Source organism: Sphaerodactylus townsendi, linkage group LG06 (genome assembly GCF_021028975.2).
Source record: "Sphaerodactylus townsendi isolate TG3544 linkage group LG06, MPM_Stown_v2.3, whole genome shotgun sequence".
Lineage (NCBI taxonomy): Eukaryota > Metazoa > Chordata > Lepidosauria > Squamata > Sphaerodactylidae > Sphaerodactylus > Sphaerodactylus townsendi.
In genome coordinates this window covers 34583805-34608763 of record NC_059430.1, presented here as the reverse complement: position 1 = coordinate 34608763, position 24959 = coordinate 34583805, and the positions used below count along the sequence as shown (strand labels likewise).

General features: G+C 46.0%; 1 protein-coding gene across 3 annotated transcripts; it reads right to left on the bottom strand.

The window, feature by feature from the left end:
- Positions 1-317: 317 nt before the first annotated feature.
- Positions 318-23528, bottom strand: WASHC3 (WASH complex subunit 3). 3 transcript variants are annotated; one of them, XM_048501167.1, is made up of 7 exons: positions 23371-23528; positions 21451-21549; positions 11209-11274; positions 10451-10582; positions 10205-10315; positions 3449-3513; positions 318-2495 (listed from the first exon to the last, which is right to left on the bottom strand). In XM_048501167.1, exons 1-7 carry the CDS (start codon positions 23419-23421, stop codon positions 2411-2413), a joined length of 609 nt encoding a protein of 202 aa, XP_048357124.1. In that variant the 5' UTR covers positions 23422-23528; the 3' UTR covers positions 318-2410. The 3 variants fall into 3 exon arrangements, with proteins under 3 accessions (XP_048357124.1, XP_048357125.1, XP_048357126.1); XM_048501168.1 differs by having other exon boundaries at positions 10205-10312; XM_048501169.1 differs by lacking the exon at positions 11209-11274.
- Between the last annotated feature and the right edge of the window lie 1431 nt (positions 23529-24959).

The following is a 24959-nucleotide window of genomic DNA, read 5'->3' as shown; positions in this document are numbered from 1 at the left end:
GGAGGTTGTTTGCTATTGCGGCTTCTGTGTGGGCTGAGACACTTCTGAGAGAACTGTGCCTGGCTCAAGGTCATCCGGCAAGCTTCATGTGGAAGAGTGGGGAAACAAATCCAGTTCACCGGATTGGAGTCTTAACCACTACACCGTGGAGCTGATATCTTAGGAGTTAGTTTTTTTGCATTTCAATCAACCTTGCCCCCTTTTGCTTTGTTTTTCTGCAAGAGATTTCACTTGCTTAATTTTTTTTAAAATAAAATTCGTAAAGACACTACCGAAGCACACAAGGATAAGCATTTGAATCAAGCAAAGAATTCACATTTTACTTTAAAAAATCATAGCTTTTATTATAAATCCAGGCATTTCCCTCATTAGTGATAGAGGATTAAGTGCAGTAGTATACAATATGAGTTATCAGGCAGCATGTTAGCAAGCATTTAACAACTTGAAGGGATTTACTGCTGACAGATATTAGTAACACTAACTGCATTTTGCTGAAAGTCAAATTGGTGGGGGAAAAAGGTTAGATAAATTGATGGTCAGATTTGCATACCTATGATGTCCTGTTCTTTCCTGAGAGTGGACTGGAAATTCTTGATCTAAGCAGAAAATAGCATGACAGTCTACCACAGAAGCCTTAAAACTGTCCACACCAATGTAAGCATCCATCTTCCAGCCCTCATAACTCAGCTTCAAATCTGATTTGCAAGAGCCATCCTGACTTTGGTTGTACACATGACACACAATTAGCACACGGGAAGTGAATTCAAAATGGCTGAGTGGGAATATCAGCTTTATTACCGAGCCTGTTTGGGAGAATAGCTCAGAGAGTCACTTCAGGGATTCAGGAAGAACGTCACACCATCATTTCATGTGGCTACATGTATCTGTTTAACACCATGGTGAGAAGCCATAGCCAGGTACAGCTCCCTTGGAGCATATGTGATGGAGCTGAAGTATCATATTGGTTCAAATATGCCAGTCTGCACTACATGTATACTTTGAGAACACTTTTCTCTGTAACATGTCAAGTGGTCTGCGCAATAATGCAATGCAAAATAGTAAAATTCACAAGTAATCTCATACCCAACTTTGCCACTCCAAACCCATCTTCTGAATAGAAACGTATTCTAACACACTTAGGAGCTTTTGTGCTTTGATTCAGATGGCTGGATTTTACTTAAATGCAAAACTCAAAAAAGAACGTGTGAGTGGATTTTATTTAAAACAGGTCCACTTTGCTGCTAGATCTCTCTATAAGGCAATTCATTTGTTTTAAAAATAGATCCAGCTATGTAGGAGGTTGCTCTCCTGAAACCACTTACTAGATACCCAACTTAAACCCACCTTGTTTCACTTGAGCAACTGGAAGGAAATTTCCAGCTTGGTTGATACCATCCTGAAATCACAAGTAATGGAAATGTTTGCTAGCTAGGAAAATAAATTTCTTCCACAAAAGCATGTGGAGCTTTATTCTCCAAAGTAACCTGGACTTCGTTTCCTTATTCTGCACATATAGCCCATTGCCAACTAGGGCAACAGTGGAGCAATATGCAACATTTGGTGTTATGACAATAAGACATAGCACTCCCAATGAAAAGCATGTTGTGAGTGGAGAATGGCTGAAAAGGGGCCGCCTCTCACCCATAGTGCACTGCACCACATGTATGTGGGGCACCTGATGCTCTTCAGTTGGGTCAGAAAGCCAGGTAGCTCAGCCCGATGCTGAATGGTATCCATCTTAGGAAAATCATGGTGGCAATCCAGCAGCAAGATATAGTAGTCAGCTACCTCTACAAATGTTCACTCACTGCAAAGAGTCAATATTCTTGCTTCCCCTTGTGTTGTCTCTTTTTCAACACTCTCCCCCACCTCGCCCTTCCCCCCACACTTTTAGGTTATTGGGCCAATGGAATATTTGTTATTTCTACCATTAATGTAACTAGGTCATGAATTCTCACTCAATACTGATAGATAAAATGCAGTATAGGAACCCATATATCATTTAGAGGAATCTTGAATGAGAATACATCAGACAACTATTGGGAAAGGACCCCCCCCCCCCCAATCGCAATGTTAAGTCCAAAGAACTTCAGAGAAAGTCATTTTGTAAGAAATGCAAGGCTTTGCACCCTGCCAAATATTACTCTGAAGTTTTTTAGAACAATACTTTAAGTCAAGGACATTGCATCATACGGAAGAGCATCTCGGGACAGCCTTACTTTGACCAGGTCTTCATTCAAAACTCTGCGGAAGACAAACACAAGATCCCAGTGCAAAGTTACTGTTTCTGAAGCAATACTTCTTATGGTTCAAACTACCAGGAATTTCTCAGATCAAGTTATGTATATTAGCACTTACAAAGTTTGCAAGATGCTCTCAAAAGAAAAAAAAGAATCAATAATCAGCACTTTCAGTCACTAAATGATGATTCACTATCAGAACTTTCTTCTGCATTCGCCTCGCCTCCCCACGCAGGCACTGCAGCATCTGGGGTCCTGCAACAGAAAGATGAGAAATTACAACTCTTAAGAGCCGTTTTACTCACAGATCTTGCAAATGCACTTCTTCAACTTCTCCCTTCCACGACAATTTACAGTACCCCAGTGCAGTTCTCATGCCATTCTTTCTCACGCCAGTAAAAAAACTCCATAGCTTTCGCAAGAAGTGCACTGAAAGTGGATTGAAAGTGCATTATTTGGCATGTGTCTAGAATGCCAGAAGGCATTAAAGCTAAACATCATAAGGCTAGATCCTACCAGAACAGTAGATACTTCTGGCAATACCAAAAAGGGCATTGAGACCTTGAGGGGCAAATCTGATTGTTGTAGCTTTTTCAGGAGAAGGGCAGCATCAGTAAGAGAACCCATATTCAGTGGAGAACATTTGGGTAACTAGAAAAGGAAAATACAATTTCAAAGTTTTCAGTTTGTATTCAAAATTCAAGAGAACTGGAGATCTGGTATACTGTAGTGGTTAAGAACGCGATCTGGGGAGACACACTTCAAATCTTATCTCAGATGTGAGAATACCCAATAAGGCCCTAAGCAATCTTAATTCCTCCACCTCCTACAGCCCTTCAGGGATAGGGCGGTATACTAAATTTAATAAATAATAATAATAAATAATATCATTGGCCTACTTTATGGAGTTACTGTAAGGATTGTTGAGATTACACAATACTGTTATTATTACATCATTTAGGACAGAACACAACTGCGTATTTTCTATGGACATTTCTCTCACACACATATACACCCCTCTCCCAGAAAAAAAAACCCTAACTGGAAAGGCTCTATTACTCTTCACATCAAAGCCTTTTAACAGGTGCATCTTCGTTTTTCAGGCTTTTCAGGTTACATTTCTCTGATGCTCCAAAAGGAACACTGCAAGTGCCAACCACATCAAATCATGCAAACTACATTCAAACAAAACCAAAGTTGTTGCTTACTCAAGAAGATCAGGGTCTAATCCTTCAGAGATCATTTTGTTTCTTATCGCCATTACAGGGACACCCTGAGGAGGCAAAAAGGATGGTTAAAGGGCCAGAATACTGAACAAGAACCCGCATTTTACTGCACAAAACATTCTCAAAGGAAAAAGATATCTATCCGACAACTGTCACTGTTGCTAGGAGTGTATCAGAATAATGGAAGACTGTATTTCCTATCACTACCTGTAATGAGAGCATGTTGAGCAAGTCAAAATACAACCAGGATAGCCGTTTCCCCCCTTTCAACTTTCAAATACCTAGTCCATTTGAAATGCTCACCTCATGGCTCCACAAAATGGATGTAAGAATTCCAAAGCCTTCGACAATACAATCCCAACGCTGCTTTCTAGACAATACCTACACCTGGTGCTGTGTGTCAAAATGGATATTTACACATAAGCAGTTGGAGTCTGACAAGGCAAACAGAGCAGTGCAAGGCAAAATAAGAAGTGAGCACAAGAAGAAGACAAGGCATGTGTATGCATGAAATCAAACAGGTCTTTGACTGACTGAATACTCGTGATGTTGGTTTACCCATGGCTGTAGTAAACAGACATGGAAATTCATTCTGGTCACTGCTAGGAATCAGGCTTTCCAACTGCCACACTTTGAAATGGCCAACCAAAGGTTACGCCCACCATTATTCCTTTAAAGGACTTGTAAAGCTCTGACATAATTGTGGGAATCCTGTTAAAAACTTGTTTCAGGTGGGTTGGAATCCTCCTCTGTATTAGTAAACAAAATGAGAGTCCAGCAGCACTTTAAAGACTAACTACATTTTCTAGGGTACAAGCTTTGTGAGTCGACGCTCACCATCAGAGAAGTTGGTTGTGGTGAAGATATTGAGGCTACTGTAATTTGTCAGCTGAAATTTACTCACTCTTCATTTTAGGCAGTTAAGATGGGGGGGGATGCTTCTGCATGGCTAATATTCCTACTGGAGGAAGACTTTTAAAATATTAGGGAAGGAAGTTTGAATTGTGGGGAAATATTTTCCTGCAGGGTGCCTGGGAACTATCAGGGAGTCCCTCCCCTTTGCCAGGGACATGCTTGTAGCTTTTTCTCCCGTGTTTCTACTGGCATGGCCCAAAAAGAACATGCTGCTGGGCCATTATTGATGCAAAGGTCAGAAGGAAAAGAAAAAAGATGTATGATTTTTGATTTCCAAGATCTACTGAAAGCCTGAAAAAAAGACATGAGAGACCTCAAAGTCTAAGTGAACAGAAGTTTGCAGCTGGTTTTGGCACGGAACAGAGAAAGCTTGGCCAAGGTAAGTAGAAGCCTTTAAAAGGGAGAAGGGAGTCATGACTGCTGTTTCACAGAAGCCTGTTTACACTGGTGTCCCTGGGGAAAGCAGAGCCATTTAGGCTGGCAGAGTGATAGCCACATTAATTCTGTGATTAATATTTCCCTCTATGCATCAGTATTCAGAACTTTTGCCCCTTCCAATGCAAACAATTAAACAGAGCACTTTAATACTGGGAATCCACAGAGCTGTTATTACTGGGAGTCACCATATGGAAAATATAACCCAAAAATATGGAGGCTAATGTTCTTTTCTTGAACCTCTGTTATCCAAAAGACTCATTGTATCTCACAATAGGAAAATTACCAACAAACATGAAAGCTTTCTGACTGAAGAAACAGGCAATGTCAGGCAGGGAATAATTCCTACCACTGCTACAAGGCTGTAGTTAAAAGGAGGCACTCTGCAAAACTGGAAATTTATGTCAGAATTCTCCACTGACAGTTGGCAGCCAGCTAGAATACACCAGCGATTACATCTTTGCACAAAGGACCAGGGAGACGGGGTACTGATGTTGGGTGAAATCAAGACAGCTGTTTCACTAGGAAAAACAAATAAACTACCCCAAAATGCTTTGGTTCAATAGGGATGTCTATAAAATCACCATAAGTTCAGGAACGACTAGTCAGCACTTAACACACCCACAAAATCAAGTAAGTGTACTTATTATGCAGATATAGAAGGCTTTTTATATTCACATCTGCCTGAAATATTCCTAAATTATCCTGTTCACTCATGGTGGCATCCCTTTCACAGCCATTGGTGCACTTCTGCCTTTTTGCCAATTGCTCTGAGTTTCAAGATTGATAAAATGCAGATGGTATCACCCCATCACACAAGCCACCAACTGGCCACACTAGGATATCACTGTGAACTCCCATTTGCTCATATGGGCATGACCAAGGTTTATTTGCTGTGCTCACATAAACTTCCTCTGTCCTTTCCTCAGGTGTCACAAATAATTTCCTGTTTTGGGAAGCCCTGAATTCAAGCTTGAATTTGTTGACACACATAAATTTAGGGGAGTGGGTAAAATAAAGTTTATCTTGTGAACTTGTAGTTTAGAATTCTGTAGTTTGTATAAAACAGGGGTCTGCAACCTGCAGCTCTCCAGATATTCATGGACTACCATTCCCATCAACCCCTGGTATAGAAACAGCCATTTGGCAGGACATTGTCATGTGGCCACAATAAAAAAAATTGCTACCTGAGCAACAAGGAATTGATTTTATATTATGCCTGGCCAACAGCACAGGACTTTGCTAACATGTCTACCTGCCTGGCTTCTAATAAAGAACTGAGTTGATGCCTCTTGCAAAACCACTGCTGTGGTCTACCAATTATCAAGCAGAAGGCAGTGACTAACGTTTGTTACTTATGAGAATGGCAGGAGAGAGTTGAGATTACTGCACAGTTCAGCAGTTCTCAAAGTTCCTGTCTTCACAGAAAATAATCTACCTTTGATTGTCCTTTGAGGGCTTCCTACACATCGCAAAAGATTCGGGGGCATATTTCAAAACACACACAATTCACACAGAAACTGGCCTGGCCGTGTGTTCCTCTTCAATTGCATCGTATACCCAAAACCCGCTGTGACAGGCCCTTTCTTCAAATCGAGGAAACTCATACTGCTTCTCTGATGAATACGGAGAACCTGGTCAGTTCTGAGATAGAAGCTTTCCTCTCAGTTACAAGATGTTCTTAGGATAGCAAGAGTGAAGGCTTTGAATCACTTCTGTGAAGTACGTTTTGTACACAGCCTGAAGAGTACAGGGATCACTGATGCACTAGTTTTAATAAAACAAAGAAGATGTATTTATATAGAGATTATGGGATGCATTCTCTATAAAGAGTGTAGTTACCAGGTCTGCTCATCGTCGGAGACATGCCTCACAACCCTATCATCTCCCAAAAGCAGAGTTAAATCACTTTTGCCACACTTCCAGGCAGAGCTACACAAACACAAATTGGCTGCTCCCATGGTGAGATGATTCCCCTCTCCTGTGTGCAACTCTGCCTCAGGCAGCCCTCAACCCTCCTGTTGAAGGAGCGTGGAGGAAAAAATGGCACTTCCATTGGCTCAGATGTCAAAACCGCTGAGTGGTTTTTTGACTTTTCAGAGGCAGGACAGTCTGCCCTGCTCCCCTGTAGTCACAACACTGTGGAAGAGCTGCAAGGGAAAAGAAACACTCTTTCAGGAAAGCCTCATCCATCATAACTGATCTTCTGCTCAAGGCAACCTCAAGCACACATCTGTTGAGCTCCAAGAAGGAACTGGACACCACTAATTAATCACTAATTAATCTTGTGCCATCCATTTTAGCACAGTACTCAACTAAGCTCCAAGTTCAACAGCAAGAGAGTCCCAAAATGTCAAAATGAGCTAACACAATTAGGACTGCAGAAGTTTTGGAAGTGAGGCAAGCTGGATTCAAGCCTGATAAGTACTTCCTTCCCATTCCAGAGATTTTAATAGTTACAGCTTTTATTTATTTAGTGAAGTCTCTCATACAGGCTTCAACTCCAAAAAGTGTCCTGGGAAATATGAAGTAAGCAATGGATATGATGGAACACACATACCTATACTTTGATGCAGTAAGCTTTTTCGCTTGCCAAAAACTTTATCACACACAACACTAACATGATTTATACATCAAATAAAACACTGAAGTTTTGTCTCATAACTAATGCAAGAGGAATTTAAGCTCATATTCTTGAGGCCTATAAACAGTTAGCTTAAGGTTTTATGAAACAGGTGTCCAATCCCAAAGATAATTTACTTCTAGACCCACCTTCAGCTGGAAACTGACTGTGTACTATCTATCTCATTTGAAAAAAAATAAAGCTTCTCTGTCTTAAGGGACACAGTTGGCTTGGCTACTAATACAGATGAGTCTTTTTTTGGTTTTCAAATTTATGCTCCCTTCAGTTATTGAGATTGAAACCAAATATTTGAACCAATGACACCCATTAGCCAATTTGCTTCTCATGGATTTTGGCTTCTAGCTTTATAGCAGGACTAATTCCTTGGCTATCAGAAGTCATAATATATTCAACTCCTGAGCGACAAGAGTGTGGCTCTCAATTTACGCAGGCTCGACTGGGGGAAAATCTGCTCTAAGTCAATGTCCTTTTGTACTACACAAGGTACCATTCACTGCAGAATTAGCCATGTTTAAAGTGGTTTGAAATCAAGGGGGTTAACTGCATCTAAATGCATTTTAGATCATGGACATATAGAGATATTGTATTTAGGGATATAGATATTCAGAAAACAATGGTGTGTGAATTCCCCACTACTTGTGTAAAGTGAAAATTTTTGTGCAAGACAAATTTTTATGCAAGAGATGACAGTAGCGTACACTGAAAATGCATAGAGGGTACCACCATGCTCAAGAGATTATTTGTGATTGTGAATTTGTGCTTACCTTCTACTGGTGACTTTTAAAACTAAGATGCATGCACTAGGCATTAATATTTTTAAATTCTTGAAATATGACAAATAGTTAAATTTTATAAGCTGTGATAAATAAGCTATGCATTTTATGTTGTTAAAGCAGTAAAATAAGTTTAGGTTTGATAAAGAATTAAGTATTACATATATTTCACACACACACACACACCCCCCAATTTGTTTTTTTCCCACAAAACCCACTACACCTATGAGATTGACAAATTAGGCTCAGCCTCTCCCTAAGAGCAACCAATAGGAACTGACTGAATATTGGTGAGAGGATGACAGTAGAAAAACTGGAGATCCTCTGGAGATGCCGGCCACAGATGCAGGCAAAACATCAGGAGAGAATGTTGCTAGAACATGGCCATACAGCCCGGAAACCACACAGCACCCCAGTAGAAAAACTGTTATTTCAGTTTAATGAGTGTCAGACTGGCTGACCGAAGAGGCTGTGAGCTCGGAACCAGCCTATGGCCTATGGCAGCCCACCTGTAACAAAGAATACTGAATGTCTGAATAGGGTTATGCTATCTTGTCTGGCGTGTCTCTGTGAAAGAGAGGGGATCTTGGGACTGCCTGACCTATCTCTGACCCTGAAACTGTGTGACCGAGGTTGTGGAGCTTGGTAGCGTCTCTGAATAAGTGACACTAAAAAGGTCATCACACACCACACCGCCCCCCAAAGAAAGCCCCCCCAATGGCTTCAAAATGTCTACTGACCTGACATCTCTGCCAAGAGGGTTAGATACAATTAACCTCAGAAGAACAGCAAGCTGCCTCCTTTTGAATCAGCTACTAAAAAAAGGACTGAATGCCACAGATAGATCTATAAGCATCAGAACATACAGTGCACTGAGTGTTCTCCTTTCAACAGAATCCCAGTCTTTCCAAGACCATCAGCAATCAGCTAACCATACAATGCCAATACATGAATCCAGATTCGCAGGAAAATTCCTGCGCCAGCAGACGGGTCTGACGGAATAACAATATTGCAGAGTTTGAGCGCCCTGTATTTAAGCCTGACTCAACTGCAACCGCTGGACACAGGCAATGAAATCAAGCTGCTGGTTCCATTTTAATGTCAGAGACCACAGGTCACGTCAAATGGGAAAGCATGCTCATAATTAGTTAGAATAAGAGCAACTTGCACGGTCACCACAGCAAAAAGCAACTCAGGAATAAATGTGAACAAATTGTTTCCATTGTATTCTCCAGGAAATGGCGTGTGCCTCTCCCTCCCCAACACCTTTGTTGAATAAACAGCCAGAGCGGTTCTGGCCTCCCAGACCAAACTTCTTGCCTGCTGCTTTGCTCCACAATGATTCAGAACGCCTTTGCTTGTGTAGCCCACAAGGTTCTGAGTGGCTTGTTTGTCTCCCCTCACTTCACTTAAACAGCCTGAATGACCAGTGGTTACCTAACTACAGCAACTTTTGTCACCTCTACCTGATTTATTCCAATGTTGTATTTGAACCATAAATAAAAGTTAACTCATTGTGACTTCAACTTTTTCAAGGACACCCCCCCCCCTCCCCCCGGCCTTGTTGCTGATCACTGCTGAAAACAGACCAGATGAACCCATGGACTGAGTAGAAGGGCTCCAATCATATTCTGATGTTCCCCCTACAAGCTCTCTTTAATGAGATGTGTCTTTTAGTATGCAAACTAGCCCATCTCTCTTAATGAGAGCTTTGAAACACAGAAGAGTCACCATCACTGGAGACCTCAACTCTGTTTTGCATCCTCCGGTAACCTCCAGAAGCGGTTATTTTGCAATGCACCGCACGCGGGAGTATCTTTTAGGAGCATCTGCTATAGAAGTTTGACTTTGGCATTGTGGACCAGTATGAAGACCAGTATGACGAGCATCCCCCGAACCCTTTGGGGATGGGCGGGGGGGGGGGGAGAGAAAATGAGAGAGAGAAAATGAGAGAGAGAGAGAGAGACTTACCACTTGAACCATTTTGAGATATCTGGCATAGCGTGGATCCTTTGCAACAGTTGTGATGTTCTCAGCAGTTCCTTCCGACTTCAGCTGACCTGTCTCATGTACACTGCCCTGCTGTTACAAAGCAAGCATTGAAGATCAATCTTTTATCAACAGGCATGGATTGTTTAACAACAAGCCAAAAAACCCCTGAAAGAACTAACCGGAGAACATGTCATCTGAAATGACAGTGAGCTTTAAAACATTTACCTCTGACTGGGGTGAAACATTTGTTGACTGTGGATCTGTTGAGGCTTGTGGGATAGGGCCATTCATAACACTGTTCACACTGGTGTTGGCTACTTCACACTTGACATCTTCTAGCCCAGGTATAGAAGACAACTGAAGACGGACAACATTATAAACAGAAGTCAACGTTTTAGCAGTGAGAATACAAGCCGCCTGTTTAGCATTCAGCATACTCTCTTTACTAAATCCTCAAAGCTTAATGAAGTCTAAGGCAGGCAAGGCATGAATGACAACGATAATTTCTCCTGTTTGCGCTACCACTAATAAGAACTTCCTGTCTGTTTAAATTGCATTAAAAAAATCTACACAAACTGTGGCACACCAAGAAGGAAGCGGGGAGGAGGAGGGTGAGCTCAGGAGGAACAGATGCAGGTGTCTGGAGGGAACCCAGGACTGAAGGGGTGGCCCACAGCTGGTACAAAGAAAGGATGAATGGAAGCTCAGGCAGCCGGGCAGGCAGACAGAAATGAAGTAACTTTGTCAACAGAACTTGTGATACTGTAAGCTGGATTATTGCTGGGTTTAAACCTGCTGTGTGAATCCTGCTTTGGGAGTCCCACCCCTACTCCCAGCCTGCCCTGAGTCTCCACACTTGCAAGCCCATGCCTACTGGCTCCAGTGCAGACATATGCCACATACACCACACATTTCTGCATTCAGCAAAATACAGGCAAGAACTTAAAACAGCACTAACAAGAAGAGGCACCTCACATACCAACCTTTGCATCTAGAATGTTGAGCATAGTTTCGATTTGCTGAATGCGGAGGGAGAGCGACAACAATTTCTGGGAAACAAGGACATGACACATTACTCAGTACTGTACTAATTGGTGAAGTCTCCCATTCCTCCTCTTGCCTAAAAACAAACAAACACTTGCTATACCAGCCATTTGCAGAACAATTATACAGCACAGGGCACAATGATATCGTAAACTTTGTTTCATATAAGGACTGAAAATGCCTCACAATTGCCTGCCTCTGCATTACAATTCTTGGGAGGTTTCCCACTGAAACACTAACCAGGGCCAACCCTGCTTAGCTTCTGAGATCTGACAAGATCAGACTAGCCTGAAGCTATCCAGGTCAGGTAAAGTGATACAAATAAAATAACTGAAAGCTCATAAAGAAATCCTTTGAATTCCTCAAAATGCCTAATTTCCATTTTACCAGCATTGGGCCAAGTGTTCCTTAAGTCTGTAGTTTGCCAGGAAACCACTCTATTTTGCCAAGGCAACCAAGCAAAGGGTCTTCTTTTGAATTATTAGGTAATAGCAGAGAGAGAGATTAAATGTACATGGAGAGAAACTGAACTGGAAACACTGGAGTAGGAAGGCAAGACTGGATATCCTGAACCCACCACATGGTAAGGCCTGTTACTTTGGATTCCATGAATGCAGGTGTCAGCATGCCCCTAAGAAGTGGGGAGCCAGCTGCCAAGAAAGGCATGCAAAGGTTTCCTAGCTGGGCCAGCTACTGCATGCACTGAGGTCCCACTTGCATTGCCTCACTTGCATAGGGACTCTTTACTATTCATGATCCTTGCTGCATGCCCTGCCCAGTGCCACTGGGGAAAGGTCTGCAGGCAGCTGTGAGCATGGGAAGTGGACTGCTTGTGAACCGAGAAGGGAAGGACAAATAAGCAGGTGGGAGGCAAGGAGGGCCTGGGGGCCTGACGGTGGGCCAAGGAAAGGGGCCTTGGGAACCCCTGTACCCAGTCCCCCCTCCAAAATCTGGATTAAAGAGTATAAAGTCAATAACCACTGGACAGTCAACTGATGAAAATATGCGTGCACCTTTTCTACTAAATTTAAATAAACCTGCATATTACTAGAAACATGAATGCCGGCTAGTTTCTGAAATCGAAAAGAAATAAGAGATGAATGAACAAAAGCTGCCATTCCTTGCTGAAAGGAATGGCCAGCCCTGTTAACTTTTAATTCCCTCCTAGAGTTCTTGAGCACAATCAAAATAACTTCCCCCAAAAGAAAGAAAGAAAGAAAGAAAGAAAGAAAGAAAGAAAGAAAGAAAGAAAGAAAGAAAGAAAGAAAGAAAGAAAGAAAGAAAGAAAGAAAGAAAGAAAGAAAGAAAGAAAGAAAGAAAGAAAGAAAGAAAGAAAGCCCACTACCTTCTCCATCTCATGGATAGCTATTCTGATTAAAGCAACGAAAGCCTGCAGCCCTAGCTGTAATCACTAACTCGATTTGGAGGAAAAAGACAGAAGGAATCTCACTCAATTAAAGGGGAGGTCGACGGAAATCACTTGTGCTGAGAAAGCTTTTGGAAACCCCAAAGCTTAACAATAAGATGCTCCAGTCATGCCTCAAATCAAATGTCATGTAGGATTCCTCTTCAAATGCAAACGAACTGGCAAATAGCCAGGCCATAAGAACCGATATGGAGGCTTTAACTAATTGTTGCCAGATGTGACCAGCCTGTGCTGTACCCAAGAGCTCTTGGCTAGCATGGTGGTTGGCAGGCATGCAGTGTTCTCACTGCCTACTGGCACAGTAGTCAGCCTTTGCCTGCTTTGTGGAGCCAAAAACTTTTAACACCCTGAGAAACAGGCCATCCAGCCAACCTAAGTGACAGGTTTTTTAAAGGCTATTTGATTCCCCGTGTCTCCTGTTACAGATGCTAACTTTGTTCTTCAAAATGAAGGTTATTTTTTTAAATAGTAGTTGAATACTTGAATTAGAAATGTACAAATTTTTCAAAATAAAAAAAAAAATGACCAAACTGAGTTTTAACAGCTGATCATCTATTTATTTAAGACTATTTATATCCTGAAAACGGTGTCCTTTCTGGGACTTTTGGGTAGGGCTTTGTGTAAGAACCTGTTCTCTGTGTTGAAGGGACCAGGTTTAATCCCTGGCATCTCAGTTAATGCATCTCAAATATTATGTATTGGCAAAGACCTTTCCCTTGTCTTAAAAGAACGTATTTGATATTGTTGCTATAAACTAAAGCTTGTCATACAAACAATCCCTGGTTAGCCTATGAAGCGTAGAAACATAGAGCTGGAAGGGACCTGACAGGTCATCTAGTCCAACCAACTGCACAACAGGAAATTCACAACTGCTTCACCCTATATCCCCCATGACCCCTGCTCTTTGCCCGGAGGAAGGATAAACTCTTCAGGTTCCCTGGCTAATATGGTCTGGAGAAAAACTGCTTCCTGACCCCAAAGTGGTGATCAGCATTACCCTGGGAATGTAAGAAAGGTCCACAAGAGCCAAGCACTGATGCCACCCTTCCTGCCCTCCCTGCCATGATCTGCCTAAGTTCATAGAATCAGCATTGCTGTCAAATAGCCATCTAACCTTTGCTTGAAAACCTCCAAAGCCTCACTCTCTCCTGAGGAAGCCTGTTCTACTGAGGAATGACTCTGTCATTAAGTTCTTCCTAACATTTAGCTGAAAACTCTTTTTATTTCATTTCAACCCACTGGTTCAACCGTTCTGGTCCAACCTTCTGGGGCAACAGAAAAGAACTCTGCATAATCCTCTACAAGACAGCCCTTCAAATACTTGAAGATGACAATCATATCACCTCTCAGCCGTCTCCACTCCAGGCTACACATGTCTGTAGTCGAGCCACGTGGTCAGCGTAAGAACGAGACGAGACGCGGAGATAACATCTGGTGGAGATCGCCAGCAGCGGGAGCGCGGAGCTTCGTGTTCCTAGCGAGTCTCCCGCGTGCTGGTTCCTGGCACCTTTTATTATGATTCGTAGAGTGATGGGCCAGCGCGTGTAGAGGGGATCGAAGGAGAAGCGGAGGAGAGTCCGGAGAGCCGGAGAGCCGGGAGGGCGAGGAGATCATCATGCGTGATGCATGATCTCACCTGGCGCCAAGCATCACGTCTCTTGCGGAGGAAAGAGGCGCCGTAAGCCGTCTGAGCCTAATCTCTCACCTGAGGCAGATCCCATTGTCCCTTTGTCTGGGGACGCGTGACTGGAAGCCAGATAGTTCACATGACCCGTGACTCCGCTCACGGGGGTTGAGGAGTAGGGGAGTGCGGTGCGACTCACAGACAGGCGTAGGGTCCGCTTCGGTGTTCCAACGTTTCTACCGCGGTGCTGCTGGTGTCAGCAGTGCATCACTTCACATCTCCTCCTTTTTTACATCTTTTTAGAAGGGGGACCGGTAAAATGCTAGGGGTGATTTCCCAAAGGGGCGGCTCGTCTCCTCCATGCACGTCTGGCTATCGTCAAGCTGGGCCGGAGCTGCTTCTGTGTAACATTAGAACTTGTGAAGTTACAGCGAGGGTAAGGGAAATTCGAGAGGGCTTCCTACACGCGTTACAGGCAATATTAGACACACACTGGAACGTAAACAAGATCGTCCTTAACGAGGCATACAGATTAACAGAAGCCAATGCCAGAGCACAATGGCCACAATAGCACTTCAATCCATCCTACCTCCGGCAGCCAGCTCCAGAGGGCTGACCACCAATGGGAGCAAAACATCGCCATATTTCCAAGATTAGATAATGACTTCTTGCAGCTCCAATACGTACTTTCCATATGAATCGAATTGGGAGATTGTCAGAGAGGTTAAAACAACACATATTAAGGCTGTACATTCTCTTCACAACCTTGGTGATGCAACAACAGCAAGTAATCAATAGCTGACACGATTATCTACAAGGTCAGCTTGACAGAAGTTTCTGCTGCCTTTCGGAGGCCAGGGCATCCAGAGCGGTGCGGAGAGTGAGAGTTGATAGACTTCGCTTGAATGGGGCGCAGGCCAGCCGGCCGATAATAGTCTTAAGCGCTTGTAGGAGGGCGCAGTCCGGGGACCCCACTAAGGAAGTCGCCAAAGGGGAGACAAACTCCCGCTTTGGAGAGGGCGACCGGCCGTCCGGCTCCGACAGGAGGGATCGAAAGGCAGAGCGGAGCATGGGCGGCGGCGTCCGGAAGCTCCTGGGGTGGAAGCCACCTGGGGTATTAGAGAGACTGCATGGTGAGGCTTGACTGAAGGCAACAAAGAGTCCCGGCAGAGAGTCGGGCGGGAATGTAATTAAAGCGTTCTCTCCCCGCGAGGTGGTCCAGAACCAGCCCTGGGGAGCAGGGGATGTGTTCGAACACGGGGGGAATGTCCTCCCGTATTATGTGTGTGCAGTTCCACCAATTAGCCCGAACCGGTGAGATGTGGGTCCGAGGTCGGTTCCTTCGCTTGGTTAGCGCCTTCGCGATGCGAGCATAGGTGTTATGAATCTAAGTGGTTAGCGACAGTCTTGGTGACAAGGGAGAGAGCGCCAGTCGTGAGGAGGGTTTGGACCAGACGTGGGTCCCCTAGTCGGCGCTCATAGAGTACCTGGATGGATAGAGAGCATTCCATGAAGGGCTTAACTCCAGACTCCCAGCTTAGGAAGTCTCGAGGCGCTTGCAGCAGACGGGGAGGCAGGCAGGAGACTTAGCAAGCTCCCGACTTCCTAGAGTACTGGGCTCCAAGGCAAAGGACGCCGAAGGACGCTTGGCAGCGGCGGCAAATTGTCTCCCAGATGTTTGGCTATCTGGAGTGGAAGGCTTCGTCAGGGGGTGGCCGATTGCCGTTGGCAGGAGGCAGCAAGAGCAGGCAAAGGATGGTGGGCCGCTGAGTTGGTGCAGTCGATGATGATTGCAAAGAGACGCGGCACAGAAGGTTCTCGGATGTCTCGGGGTGAGCCTTGCTGGCGCAGCAGCTCTTTGGAAGCTTTCTCGGTTCTGGCCCGGTCGCTTTACAGGCGTCTCCCCAGGTCATTTGGGTGCTTTATGGGCATTGGGCGTAACGGGCCCCGTTTCCTGTTGAGGTCAGCTTGGGCGGGATCCTTTAGAGAGATGTGTTCCATCTCCGGATAGGGTTGGACGTTTCTTCCCTCCCTGAAAGCGCCATTCCGCCATGGGCTGGCCCTGTCATGGCCGAACGTCCAGTGCACAGGGACCTGTAGGAAGAAGGACTGAAACACACCCCTTTCCCCAGGTTGATTATGGGAGGGGGCGGAGTCCCGCCCCAGGCTTCGGCTTCTAGAGCCGGATGGCGGGAGATCGAGATCGAAGATTTTATTGCTTTGAGTTGGGGGTTTAGAGTTTAATATAAGAAGAGCTTGTTTTGCAGCTCATGTTCGCTGAAGGTTGCTTTAATGCAATCCTACTGGGGGCCGCCTACTCCTCTTTCTTTAATTGTTCGTTTGAACAAGGGAGGGCAGGAGGTAAAGAAGCGACCCTGGTGGGAAATCTGGCTTCAAGAGCGTCATAACAGGGTGCGTCAAGGCGAGGAGTCCAGAGCCTCGAGGGGAGGGGACAGAAGCGGGTCCTGGGGGATTTCGCTGGGTATGCATGGCTTAATCAACTTGGCAACAACAAAAGGGGCTTTGGAAGCGCCTTTTGGGGGGATGGGCGCATCATGGGGAATGGAAGCAATCAAGGGCGTAATAGAGGGCAGATTCCTACGCACACACAAAGAAGAAAAAAAAGGGGGGGGGGGTTTCTTTTGCAAAGGGAGTTGCACTTCTACACGTGACCTTGGTGGCTAATACCCAGGAAGTTTTGATGGTGCTTAAAATTTCTTTGTGGGATCGAATTATCTTTGGGAATTGCCGCCCGCATCGAGAACCCGGCTCCTTAAAGAGGCGGTTTCGGCTAATAAGCGCCTGGCTTTAACGTGAGTATTGATAAAGTTGCCAGCAGCGCTGGGCAGCCTTCAGTAACCAAAACAAGTTTGGGTATTAAGGGGCATAATGGTGGCAGCCCTTTTTTACCTGGGGCCTGTCCTGGCAGTGCTAAGCGTGTGATCAGGGGCAGGCCCAGATTTTAATCCAGGGAGGGCCAGTCAGCCAATTGGCCCTCCGCCTCTACTAGTCGAAAAAAACAGAAGGAGAAGAGGAGGGGAGAGGGAGAACAGTTTCCTTCTACGGAAATTAGAAAGTAAATCTCGGAAGGCACAATTGGGATCAATGATCTGTGACGGCTTTACCCATCCCAGACCAAAGTCGTTTTGACCTGACTCATGAGGTCCCTTCCCCAGAGATTTGACATATGGATTGTCTAAAGCGATGGGGCCCGGACTGTGAAACTGCCGCTCGAGTCCTGGGCTGTTGACTGCGTGGCGGGCTGGATGCTCCGTCTCGCGGTTTGTCTCCACCCCCCAGATGTGCGTATGGCAAGCCCTACGGTTACGGCCATCTGAATTCGAGGGCCACTTTCGGCTGCTCTGATAGGCCCGGTAACATCAAGCGCCGCACGGTGTCTACCGAGGGCCCTTGAACATACATCCCTTCTATGGCTGAAGCTCCAGGTATGGGGCGGGGAGCCTCCCGATGAGGCGTCTCCACCGCTGCGATGGTGGGTGTAGGCTGCCGCCATGTTGGCTGCTGGGGCCTTTGTAGCCTTCTTTATTAGCGGAGTCAGCAGCCCGGAGCAACGCATGGGGAATAAGAAGAAGAATCCAACTGAGCGCCAGCCTGGCTCCGGCAGGCAATTCCCTGTGGGATGTTTGTCCAGACCTGGAGATGGATGGAGTCGCTTAGTGCGAATGGAGTCGAAATCAACTCGGGGACGCATGAACAGTCCCCTGTTCAGCGGCAGAGGCCTTTCCGGGCAGCATCATAGCTAGCCAATAGTCCCGGTAGGGATGGGCTCGTCATACTGGAGTTAGAGGCGACAAGAACCTGCGCGGGGGAACTTAAAGGAGATAGGGCTGGAGTGCATGCGAGCCCGAGATGCCCGCGAGAGGGGGGTGGTTTTGGCAGGGGCCTGCGGTGTTTGGAGTCTGTTCACTGGTACTTTCTCCTCCTTGGTCCTGGGCTGGGGAGATGCCGAGGCGGGGAAGTTTCCCGGCGGGCAGTCGCGTTTCTCCAGTGGAAGCCTTTCTGGCATCGTGGGCACCCGGGTTTTAGGGCGGCCTTCTCCTCCTGGGGAGGACCCTCCTCCATCGGGGTTGTATGGCCCCCCGCCGGGCTGCCTGCGCACTCCCTCCGGAAGTGTCCTGACCTGCCGCAGTTAAAGCAATCCCCCTAGGGCTGTCCCCTGGTGGTGGGGAGAGTGCCTTTGCTTGGCCCGAGGGAGGTTAGCTTGGGTGGAGCTGGAGGATCCGTATGTCCTGGCTTAAGCACTTTAAGCATTGTCAGCCAGTTCAGGGATTCTTGCCCAGGCCCGTGATTGCTCTTAAGCGCGCACTCCAGTGGAGGCGTTCTCTTTAGCGGTAGCGCGCATGAGGAGCTCATTCTGGAGGCCTCTTCGCTATCTACCTGCCTTTTGAGAGCTTCCTGAAGCCTGTTCCAAGCAAACTTACGGACGCATAGGGCTCTTGGGGCTTTTGGGCCGGATGCCGGTGGAGGAAACTCTGGGCCATTTGGCTGGCCGGCATTGGGGACTTTGATAAAATGCCTTGTAAGAAGAGCACTCCAGAGGCGACCGTAAAGGGGTGGGCCTCTGTTAGGCAGGAACAATCTGATCGTTGGGGTTGGTGGAAGGCATCGAAGCCGTAAAGCTAAGCCTTGCTGGCGGTGTAGAGCCGCCAGGAGTGTGGCTGCCCCTGTTGTAAAGCACTGCTGGCCCGGAACTTCGCTTTCCCAAGATCAAGCAAATTGGTGCAGGGCTCAGGAGCATCTCACCGAAGGCAAGGTTTTCCGAGTCAGTCCGGAACCATTAGGTGATTCCTCGCCATTGCCTCCAGCATGCCTCTCCACGTAAGGGGCTTAGTGATTCCCTTTACGTCTCCGTGATGGCTTTTTCGCGAAGCCTCGGTGCGAGGATATTATAGCCTCGAAGGGGCGGTACTTTCACCGACAAATCCCGATCCGAACTATGCCACCTCCCCTCGGTATCTGTGAAGTGGGCCGAAGGGCACAATCGCGAGGATATCAGCATGCGTCTTCCGTCAGGGTTTCCTTCTTTAGCAGATGAAGTGGCTAATACGACTTCTCGCGCAGAGTTTCAAGAAACCCGCTACGCCATTCACGCATGGCTTGACGGAGGTCGCGGTAACCGTTTCAGGAAAATGAAGGCGTGAACAAGGGGAGAGCGTGGCATGGAGCCGCGGGAGAATTTGAAATGGAAGCCCGGAGGAGCAAAGGGGGGGGCAGAAGGAGGACGAAGGCGTCCACCGTTTAAGCGGATAGGAGAAAATCTCGGGGTTAAAGAAATTGAAGGTGAAAGATCGAAGGAGGGCGGCCTACAGCAAGGGAGCCATGAGTCTGCAGGCTGATGGCGACATAACGTTGTCTCCATCGTCAGTAGCAGTGACATCGGTCGCGAGGCTCTGTGCGAAGCGTGCGCCCGATGTTTTCACAGTCCTTAAGACTAAATGGATCCCCCCCCGGGTACCATGGACACTGAGCTTCAATCTCCTCAACCAGTTTGCGCAGCTCCCCTCTCTTTACGGAGACCCTGCCGCATTTCGCTAACGCTTTCTAGTCTCCGTTAAGCGTGCTTCGCTCATAAGCCCTGCTTTTGCAAGCTCCCATACTTCACCGCGGGTGTTCCGGCCGGACTGAGAGAGTGTCCCAGGAATAGCTGTGTCTCTATCGGATCGCTACTTCGATCCAGGAGGGACAGAAGCGAGCATCGAAACGGGTGGTCCCTGGATCGCGCCGCATCCAGGCTGGACTTCCTCGGGTATCAGCGGCCCTTTCCCAGGCGACGGTGAGCAGGGTGGAGGTTCTGAGAGATTCCCGGTTTCTGCACCAGCTTGTAGTCGAAAGCCACGGCGTGGTCGAAGCGTAAGAACGGAGGACGCTCCAGGACGCCGGGAGATAACACATCTGGTGGAGATGCGCCAGCAGCCGGAGCTGGAGCCTTCGTGGGTTCCTAAGCGGAAGTCTCCCGCGTGCTGGTTCCTGGGTAACCTTTATTATGCGATTCCTACTGGGGCGTGTAGAGGGGCGTGGACGGAAGAGTCCGGGGAGAGCTGGGAGAGCTGGGAGGGCGGGAGATCATCATGTGATGCATGATCTCACCTTGGCCCTGGGCACGCTACGTGCTTGGAGAAGAGCCGTGAAGCGTCTGGAGCTCTTCCATCCTCACCTAGCTAGGGCAGATCATTGTCCCTTTGTCTGGGACGCCCGGTGACTGAGCCAGATAGTTCATGACCCGTGACTCATAATGGGTTGGAGGAGTGCAAGGGTGCCCAGTCGCGACTCAGGAAGGTCCGTGGAGTCCCGTTGGTGTTCCAACGTTCTACCACAGTGCTGCTGGGTCAGCAGTGCATCACTACACATGTCAAACTCCTTCAATCTTTCTTCACAGGACTTGGTCCCCAGACCCCTCACTATCTTCACTACCCTCCTCTGGATGTGTTCCAGTATGAGATACAGTTTGCCTGAAACAACTATTAATTCATTGGTTGCCTCCTTTCTGGCCTCCGAGCAGAATTCCCTATTACTACACACTGTTCCCTTGCACTGCCTGGCTGCTGGCAAAGTGCTTCCACATATGCTGCCTGCTTGCAATTCGTTGGCTATGACAAAGAACCAGGGATAGGGCAAGAAAACCCAGAGCAACCTAAGACCCTTGGAGAGCTTCAGGCTTCAGGCCCCTTGGAGAGCTTCAGGCCCCTTGGAGAGCTTCAGGCAACTGTCTGCCTTGCTATTTCTCCCCGCTTTATCTCATTTATTTATTTCATATTTTTTCCATTTATATCCTGCCTAATCCTTGCAGGGCTCAGGACAGGTCACAACATAAAATCACATACAATATTTTAAAAAGTTAAACTATCAATAATATAAATAATAATGCAATTTAAAACAGCAGCGTTGTATTTATTAAAAACATTTCTATCCCGCTTGGTTCAAGAAGGATGTCAATAACAGTTAATAATTGTTTTCTAACTACTTCACTGCATTTCCTAAACTTTTTGACCTGAAACAAAGTTGTTATTCTGCCACATTCTCTAATCCTGGTCTCTCCCAGAAATAAAATAACAGAAACATATGAACATGGCCAAGTCAATGTTTCCCAAAATTTAAACAACCTCTACCTACCTCTTCACAAACCGTAGAAAACCTGTTAAGGAACTGAACTGTGTGAACCACAAACTGGTTTAGAAAGGCTACTGTTCTCTTCTGCTGTATGGCTGGAACCTGAAAAGTAACACACAAACAAAAATACATCAGTAACTGATCCAAGTCCTGTGTACAATACAGCTTTGGCATTTTCCTCTCCCACATTTTGTACACACATTGCTTTGTTTCTAATGTGATTAATTTCTTCCAACTTAATATTTTAAAACCAATGTCTCAATTCATGAAGAACAGACATAGAAGTATATAATCTTTCATTCGTAGATCTTTCCAGATTCATAGTACTTGCAAATTAGGCAAATACATTCTTTTTTCATCTGAACTATGGATGCAAATACTTGACATCATTGGGTCCACAAGACCATATTTCATTAGATGCTTAAGGATGCAATCTTACTAGAGAGTAAGTGCCACTGAAATCAACATTTACAGTGCAATCCACAAGTGGGGGCAAAACTGGTCAGGAGGTGACATGACCCCATTGCCAATATAAATGGCCCTTGAGCCAGAGTAAGGGTATTGCCAGTGCTGGGGTGCTTACATCGGTGCTGGGGACCTGTCCGGCAGTGCTATGCTCAGGCGCCAGCACAGCCATGACAGCAGCACTCCTTTGGTACAGGAGTCCGCACGAGCACTGAAATAGGTGTTCCTGGGGGCAGGGCCAGCATTAGACAGTTTTCTGAGAGATTCCAGCCTGGGAACATGATTTGCTGACATAAACTTCTGCCAGCAAAAGTGATAGTACAGCCCATTGTGGTGCATATGGAACTTTCACAGAGGTAGAGGAAACACTGCTGTTGGGTTGCTGCCTGGTGGTGTGGTTCTACAAAGGTGGTGTGGTTCTACAAAGGCAGCCCTGTGAGGCAGAACATTAATGATGGGCCCAAGGTCGCCCAGCAGGCTTCCATGAAATAAAGACAGGCTTCCATGAAATAAAGACAAGTGCATACGATAGAGATTCAATCATCTTTTGGTAAAGGGAGCAATCTTAAAAAATAGAAAAGAAGAAAAGAAGGGAGGGAAACTAAACTACTTATAGGTATCCCTTCCTGAAAAAAGACCCACTATTGTTCTTTAGGCGAGCTGTTCTGCAAGTTTTACAAAACCTACCTATTCAAGCTCATTTAGGTGGCCCAAGGTGAGTGTTCATGTGTAAAGTGCTGTCAAGTTGCAGCTGACTTATGGCAACCCACGCACAGGTGTCAACCTCGCGGCCCTCCAGAGGTTATGGACTACAGTTTCCATCATCCCCTGTGAGAGTCAAGGTAAACTAAGTCTCCAAAGGCAGAAGCTTCTTCAGATGAGCTTAGGAGAGGGGTCATAGGGACGATTTCCTCACTCTACCACTAGCACGAGCTGGAAATAGATAGTTTGAAACATTTACTTTGTTCCTTATTGACTTTATTTAGATACCATTTTTCTCCCCAATGTGACCCAAAGTGGCTCACTTACTTCATTCTCCTTTCCTGTTTTTTCTCACAACCACCCTGTGAGGTAGGTTAGGTTGAGTGTGTGAGACTAGCTCAAAGTCACCCAGCATAGCTTTCATGGCAAAAGTGGAATTGCAAACCTGGCGTTTCCAGATCCTAGTCTGACACTTAAACTGCTACAACCATATGAAACTCCTTCATACTGAACGTGGCCTTTGGTTCACCAAAGTCAGTACTGTCTACCCAGAATGCTAGCAACTCTCCAAGGTCTTGGATGCAAGCCTTTTAACTGGAGATGCAAACAAGCTAAAAACAGCAAACAAGCTAAAAACGAATCCTCTGCTTGCTCACCGAGAAGTAAGCACCACTCAACACAGAAACCTACTGCTGGGTTAATATGCCTAGGGGTGCATTACCAGGGATAGAGAAGACCCCAGGAAAGTGCCTATACCTTAGTCAGGTCGATGCCAGAACCCACGAGGGGTAAACCATCCTCATCCATCTCCAGCAGCTGCTCCCAACGTCCTGCAAACTATAACTAGGAAGAAAAAGAGCCTATCACTCAGGAAACCGACTAATCACAACCTTCCCTAAACGGAAACGATCCATTCTTCACCGCCTCCAGAAAGGACGGCTGAAGAAGCTTCCGCCGCGTTGCATCCTGGGGATTGTAGTTCGGCGGCGACAAATCTGGAGGCGTCTGACTGCGTCTGGCTAACGATAACGATCCTGCTTGCTGAAGACGCGTGTTTTTCAGTATACCATCATCAAACAATACTTCCTCATTGATCAAACAATACTTCCTCAAACAATATCATCCTTGTCATGTAAAAATTATAACAACTATCCTAGTTTTGGAATAAAAAGGCGTCTTAAGTGTAAGTTTGTTCTCTTATTGCGGGTCTTGCACATAAGTCCCCATTTCAACTGATGGGATATGAATACTACATTCACTGTAAAGTGTGCGTGACTTATGCCGATCTTGAAATCTCAGCAGAAGGATACTTGGAAGCTGCGGTCTCTCCAAACTTGGGTGATTCTCGCAGAAAAAAAAAGTACCTACAGAACCCGCCCGCCCGCCCTGCAAAACCATATAAAGCAATTTGCTTCAGCGCATGCAACATGTTTAGAGTGGTTCCCCAGATGGGGAAGCGTGGGGAAATTAGCTTGCTCGGCTAAAATCCTGAGGCACATTTGGTGTGCATAAGGACTAAGGAGCATTTCTTGTGTTCTTCTGCCCTCCCTATCCTTAGCCCCAATTTGTATGTACTGCATTACAAATTGAAAAGGGGGTCTGTTGCAGGAAGATGCAAAAAAGACTCATGTAGTACCATAATCACTTCCCATTTGTCACTGTATGAACCTTTGTGGACATTAGTATGTAGATAATATCTACCAGCTGAGGACACACTTCATGAATCCCTAGAAACAAATATCCACCATGGCCATTGCTGTGCAACCTCAGCCATCACCCAAGCCCTGGTTTCTATCAGAAAAAGGCAGGATTGTTTCTACCTCTGAGGGAGGACTCATTGGGGTCAGACTTGCTAGCAATAACCAGGCGGCTTGATGCCGTGCAAGTTCTAGGACTCCCAAAGGCCCTGCTGCTCACTACTGTTCAGTTGAAGCTGCTCCTGAAAGCCTAGAGTAAAATCCTAGTTTGAAGTTCTACTGTGCTATGAAAGCTTGACCGTGCTATGACTGTGCTATGAAAGCTCTACTGTGCTATGAAAGCTTGACATACGCTCAGCCTGACCTCACAGGGCTGTTGTGAAGATAAAATGGAAGACAATGATGCTTTTGGCCTGCATTATAGAGAAAGGCAGGGAATAAATGTAGTATATAAAAATGAATATAGTCAGCAGTTTGGTTGGTGGGTGGAAAGGAAAGAAGAAAGGGAATTGTGAGGAATAGGAGCGCTAGGAGGACAGAAAGAGGTTGGGGAAAGGCATACAAAGGAAACGGAAGTGTCCTTCACAGGTCCTTGCAGGATTTCTACCATGCAACTGACCCTGCCCTAGTGGTCATCAATGTTTAACT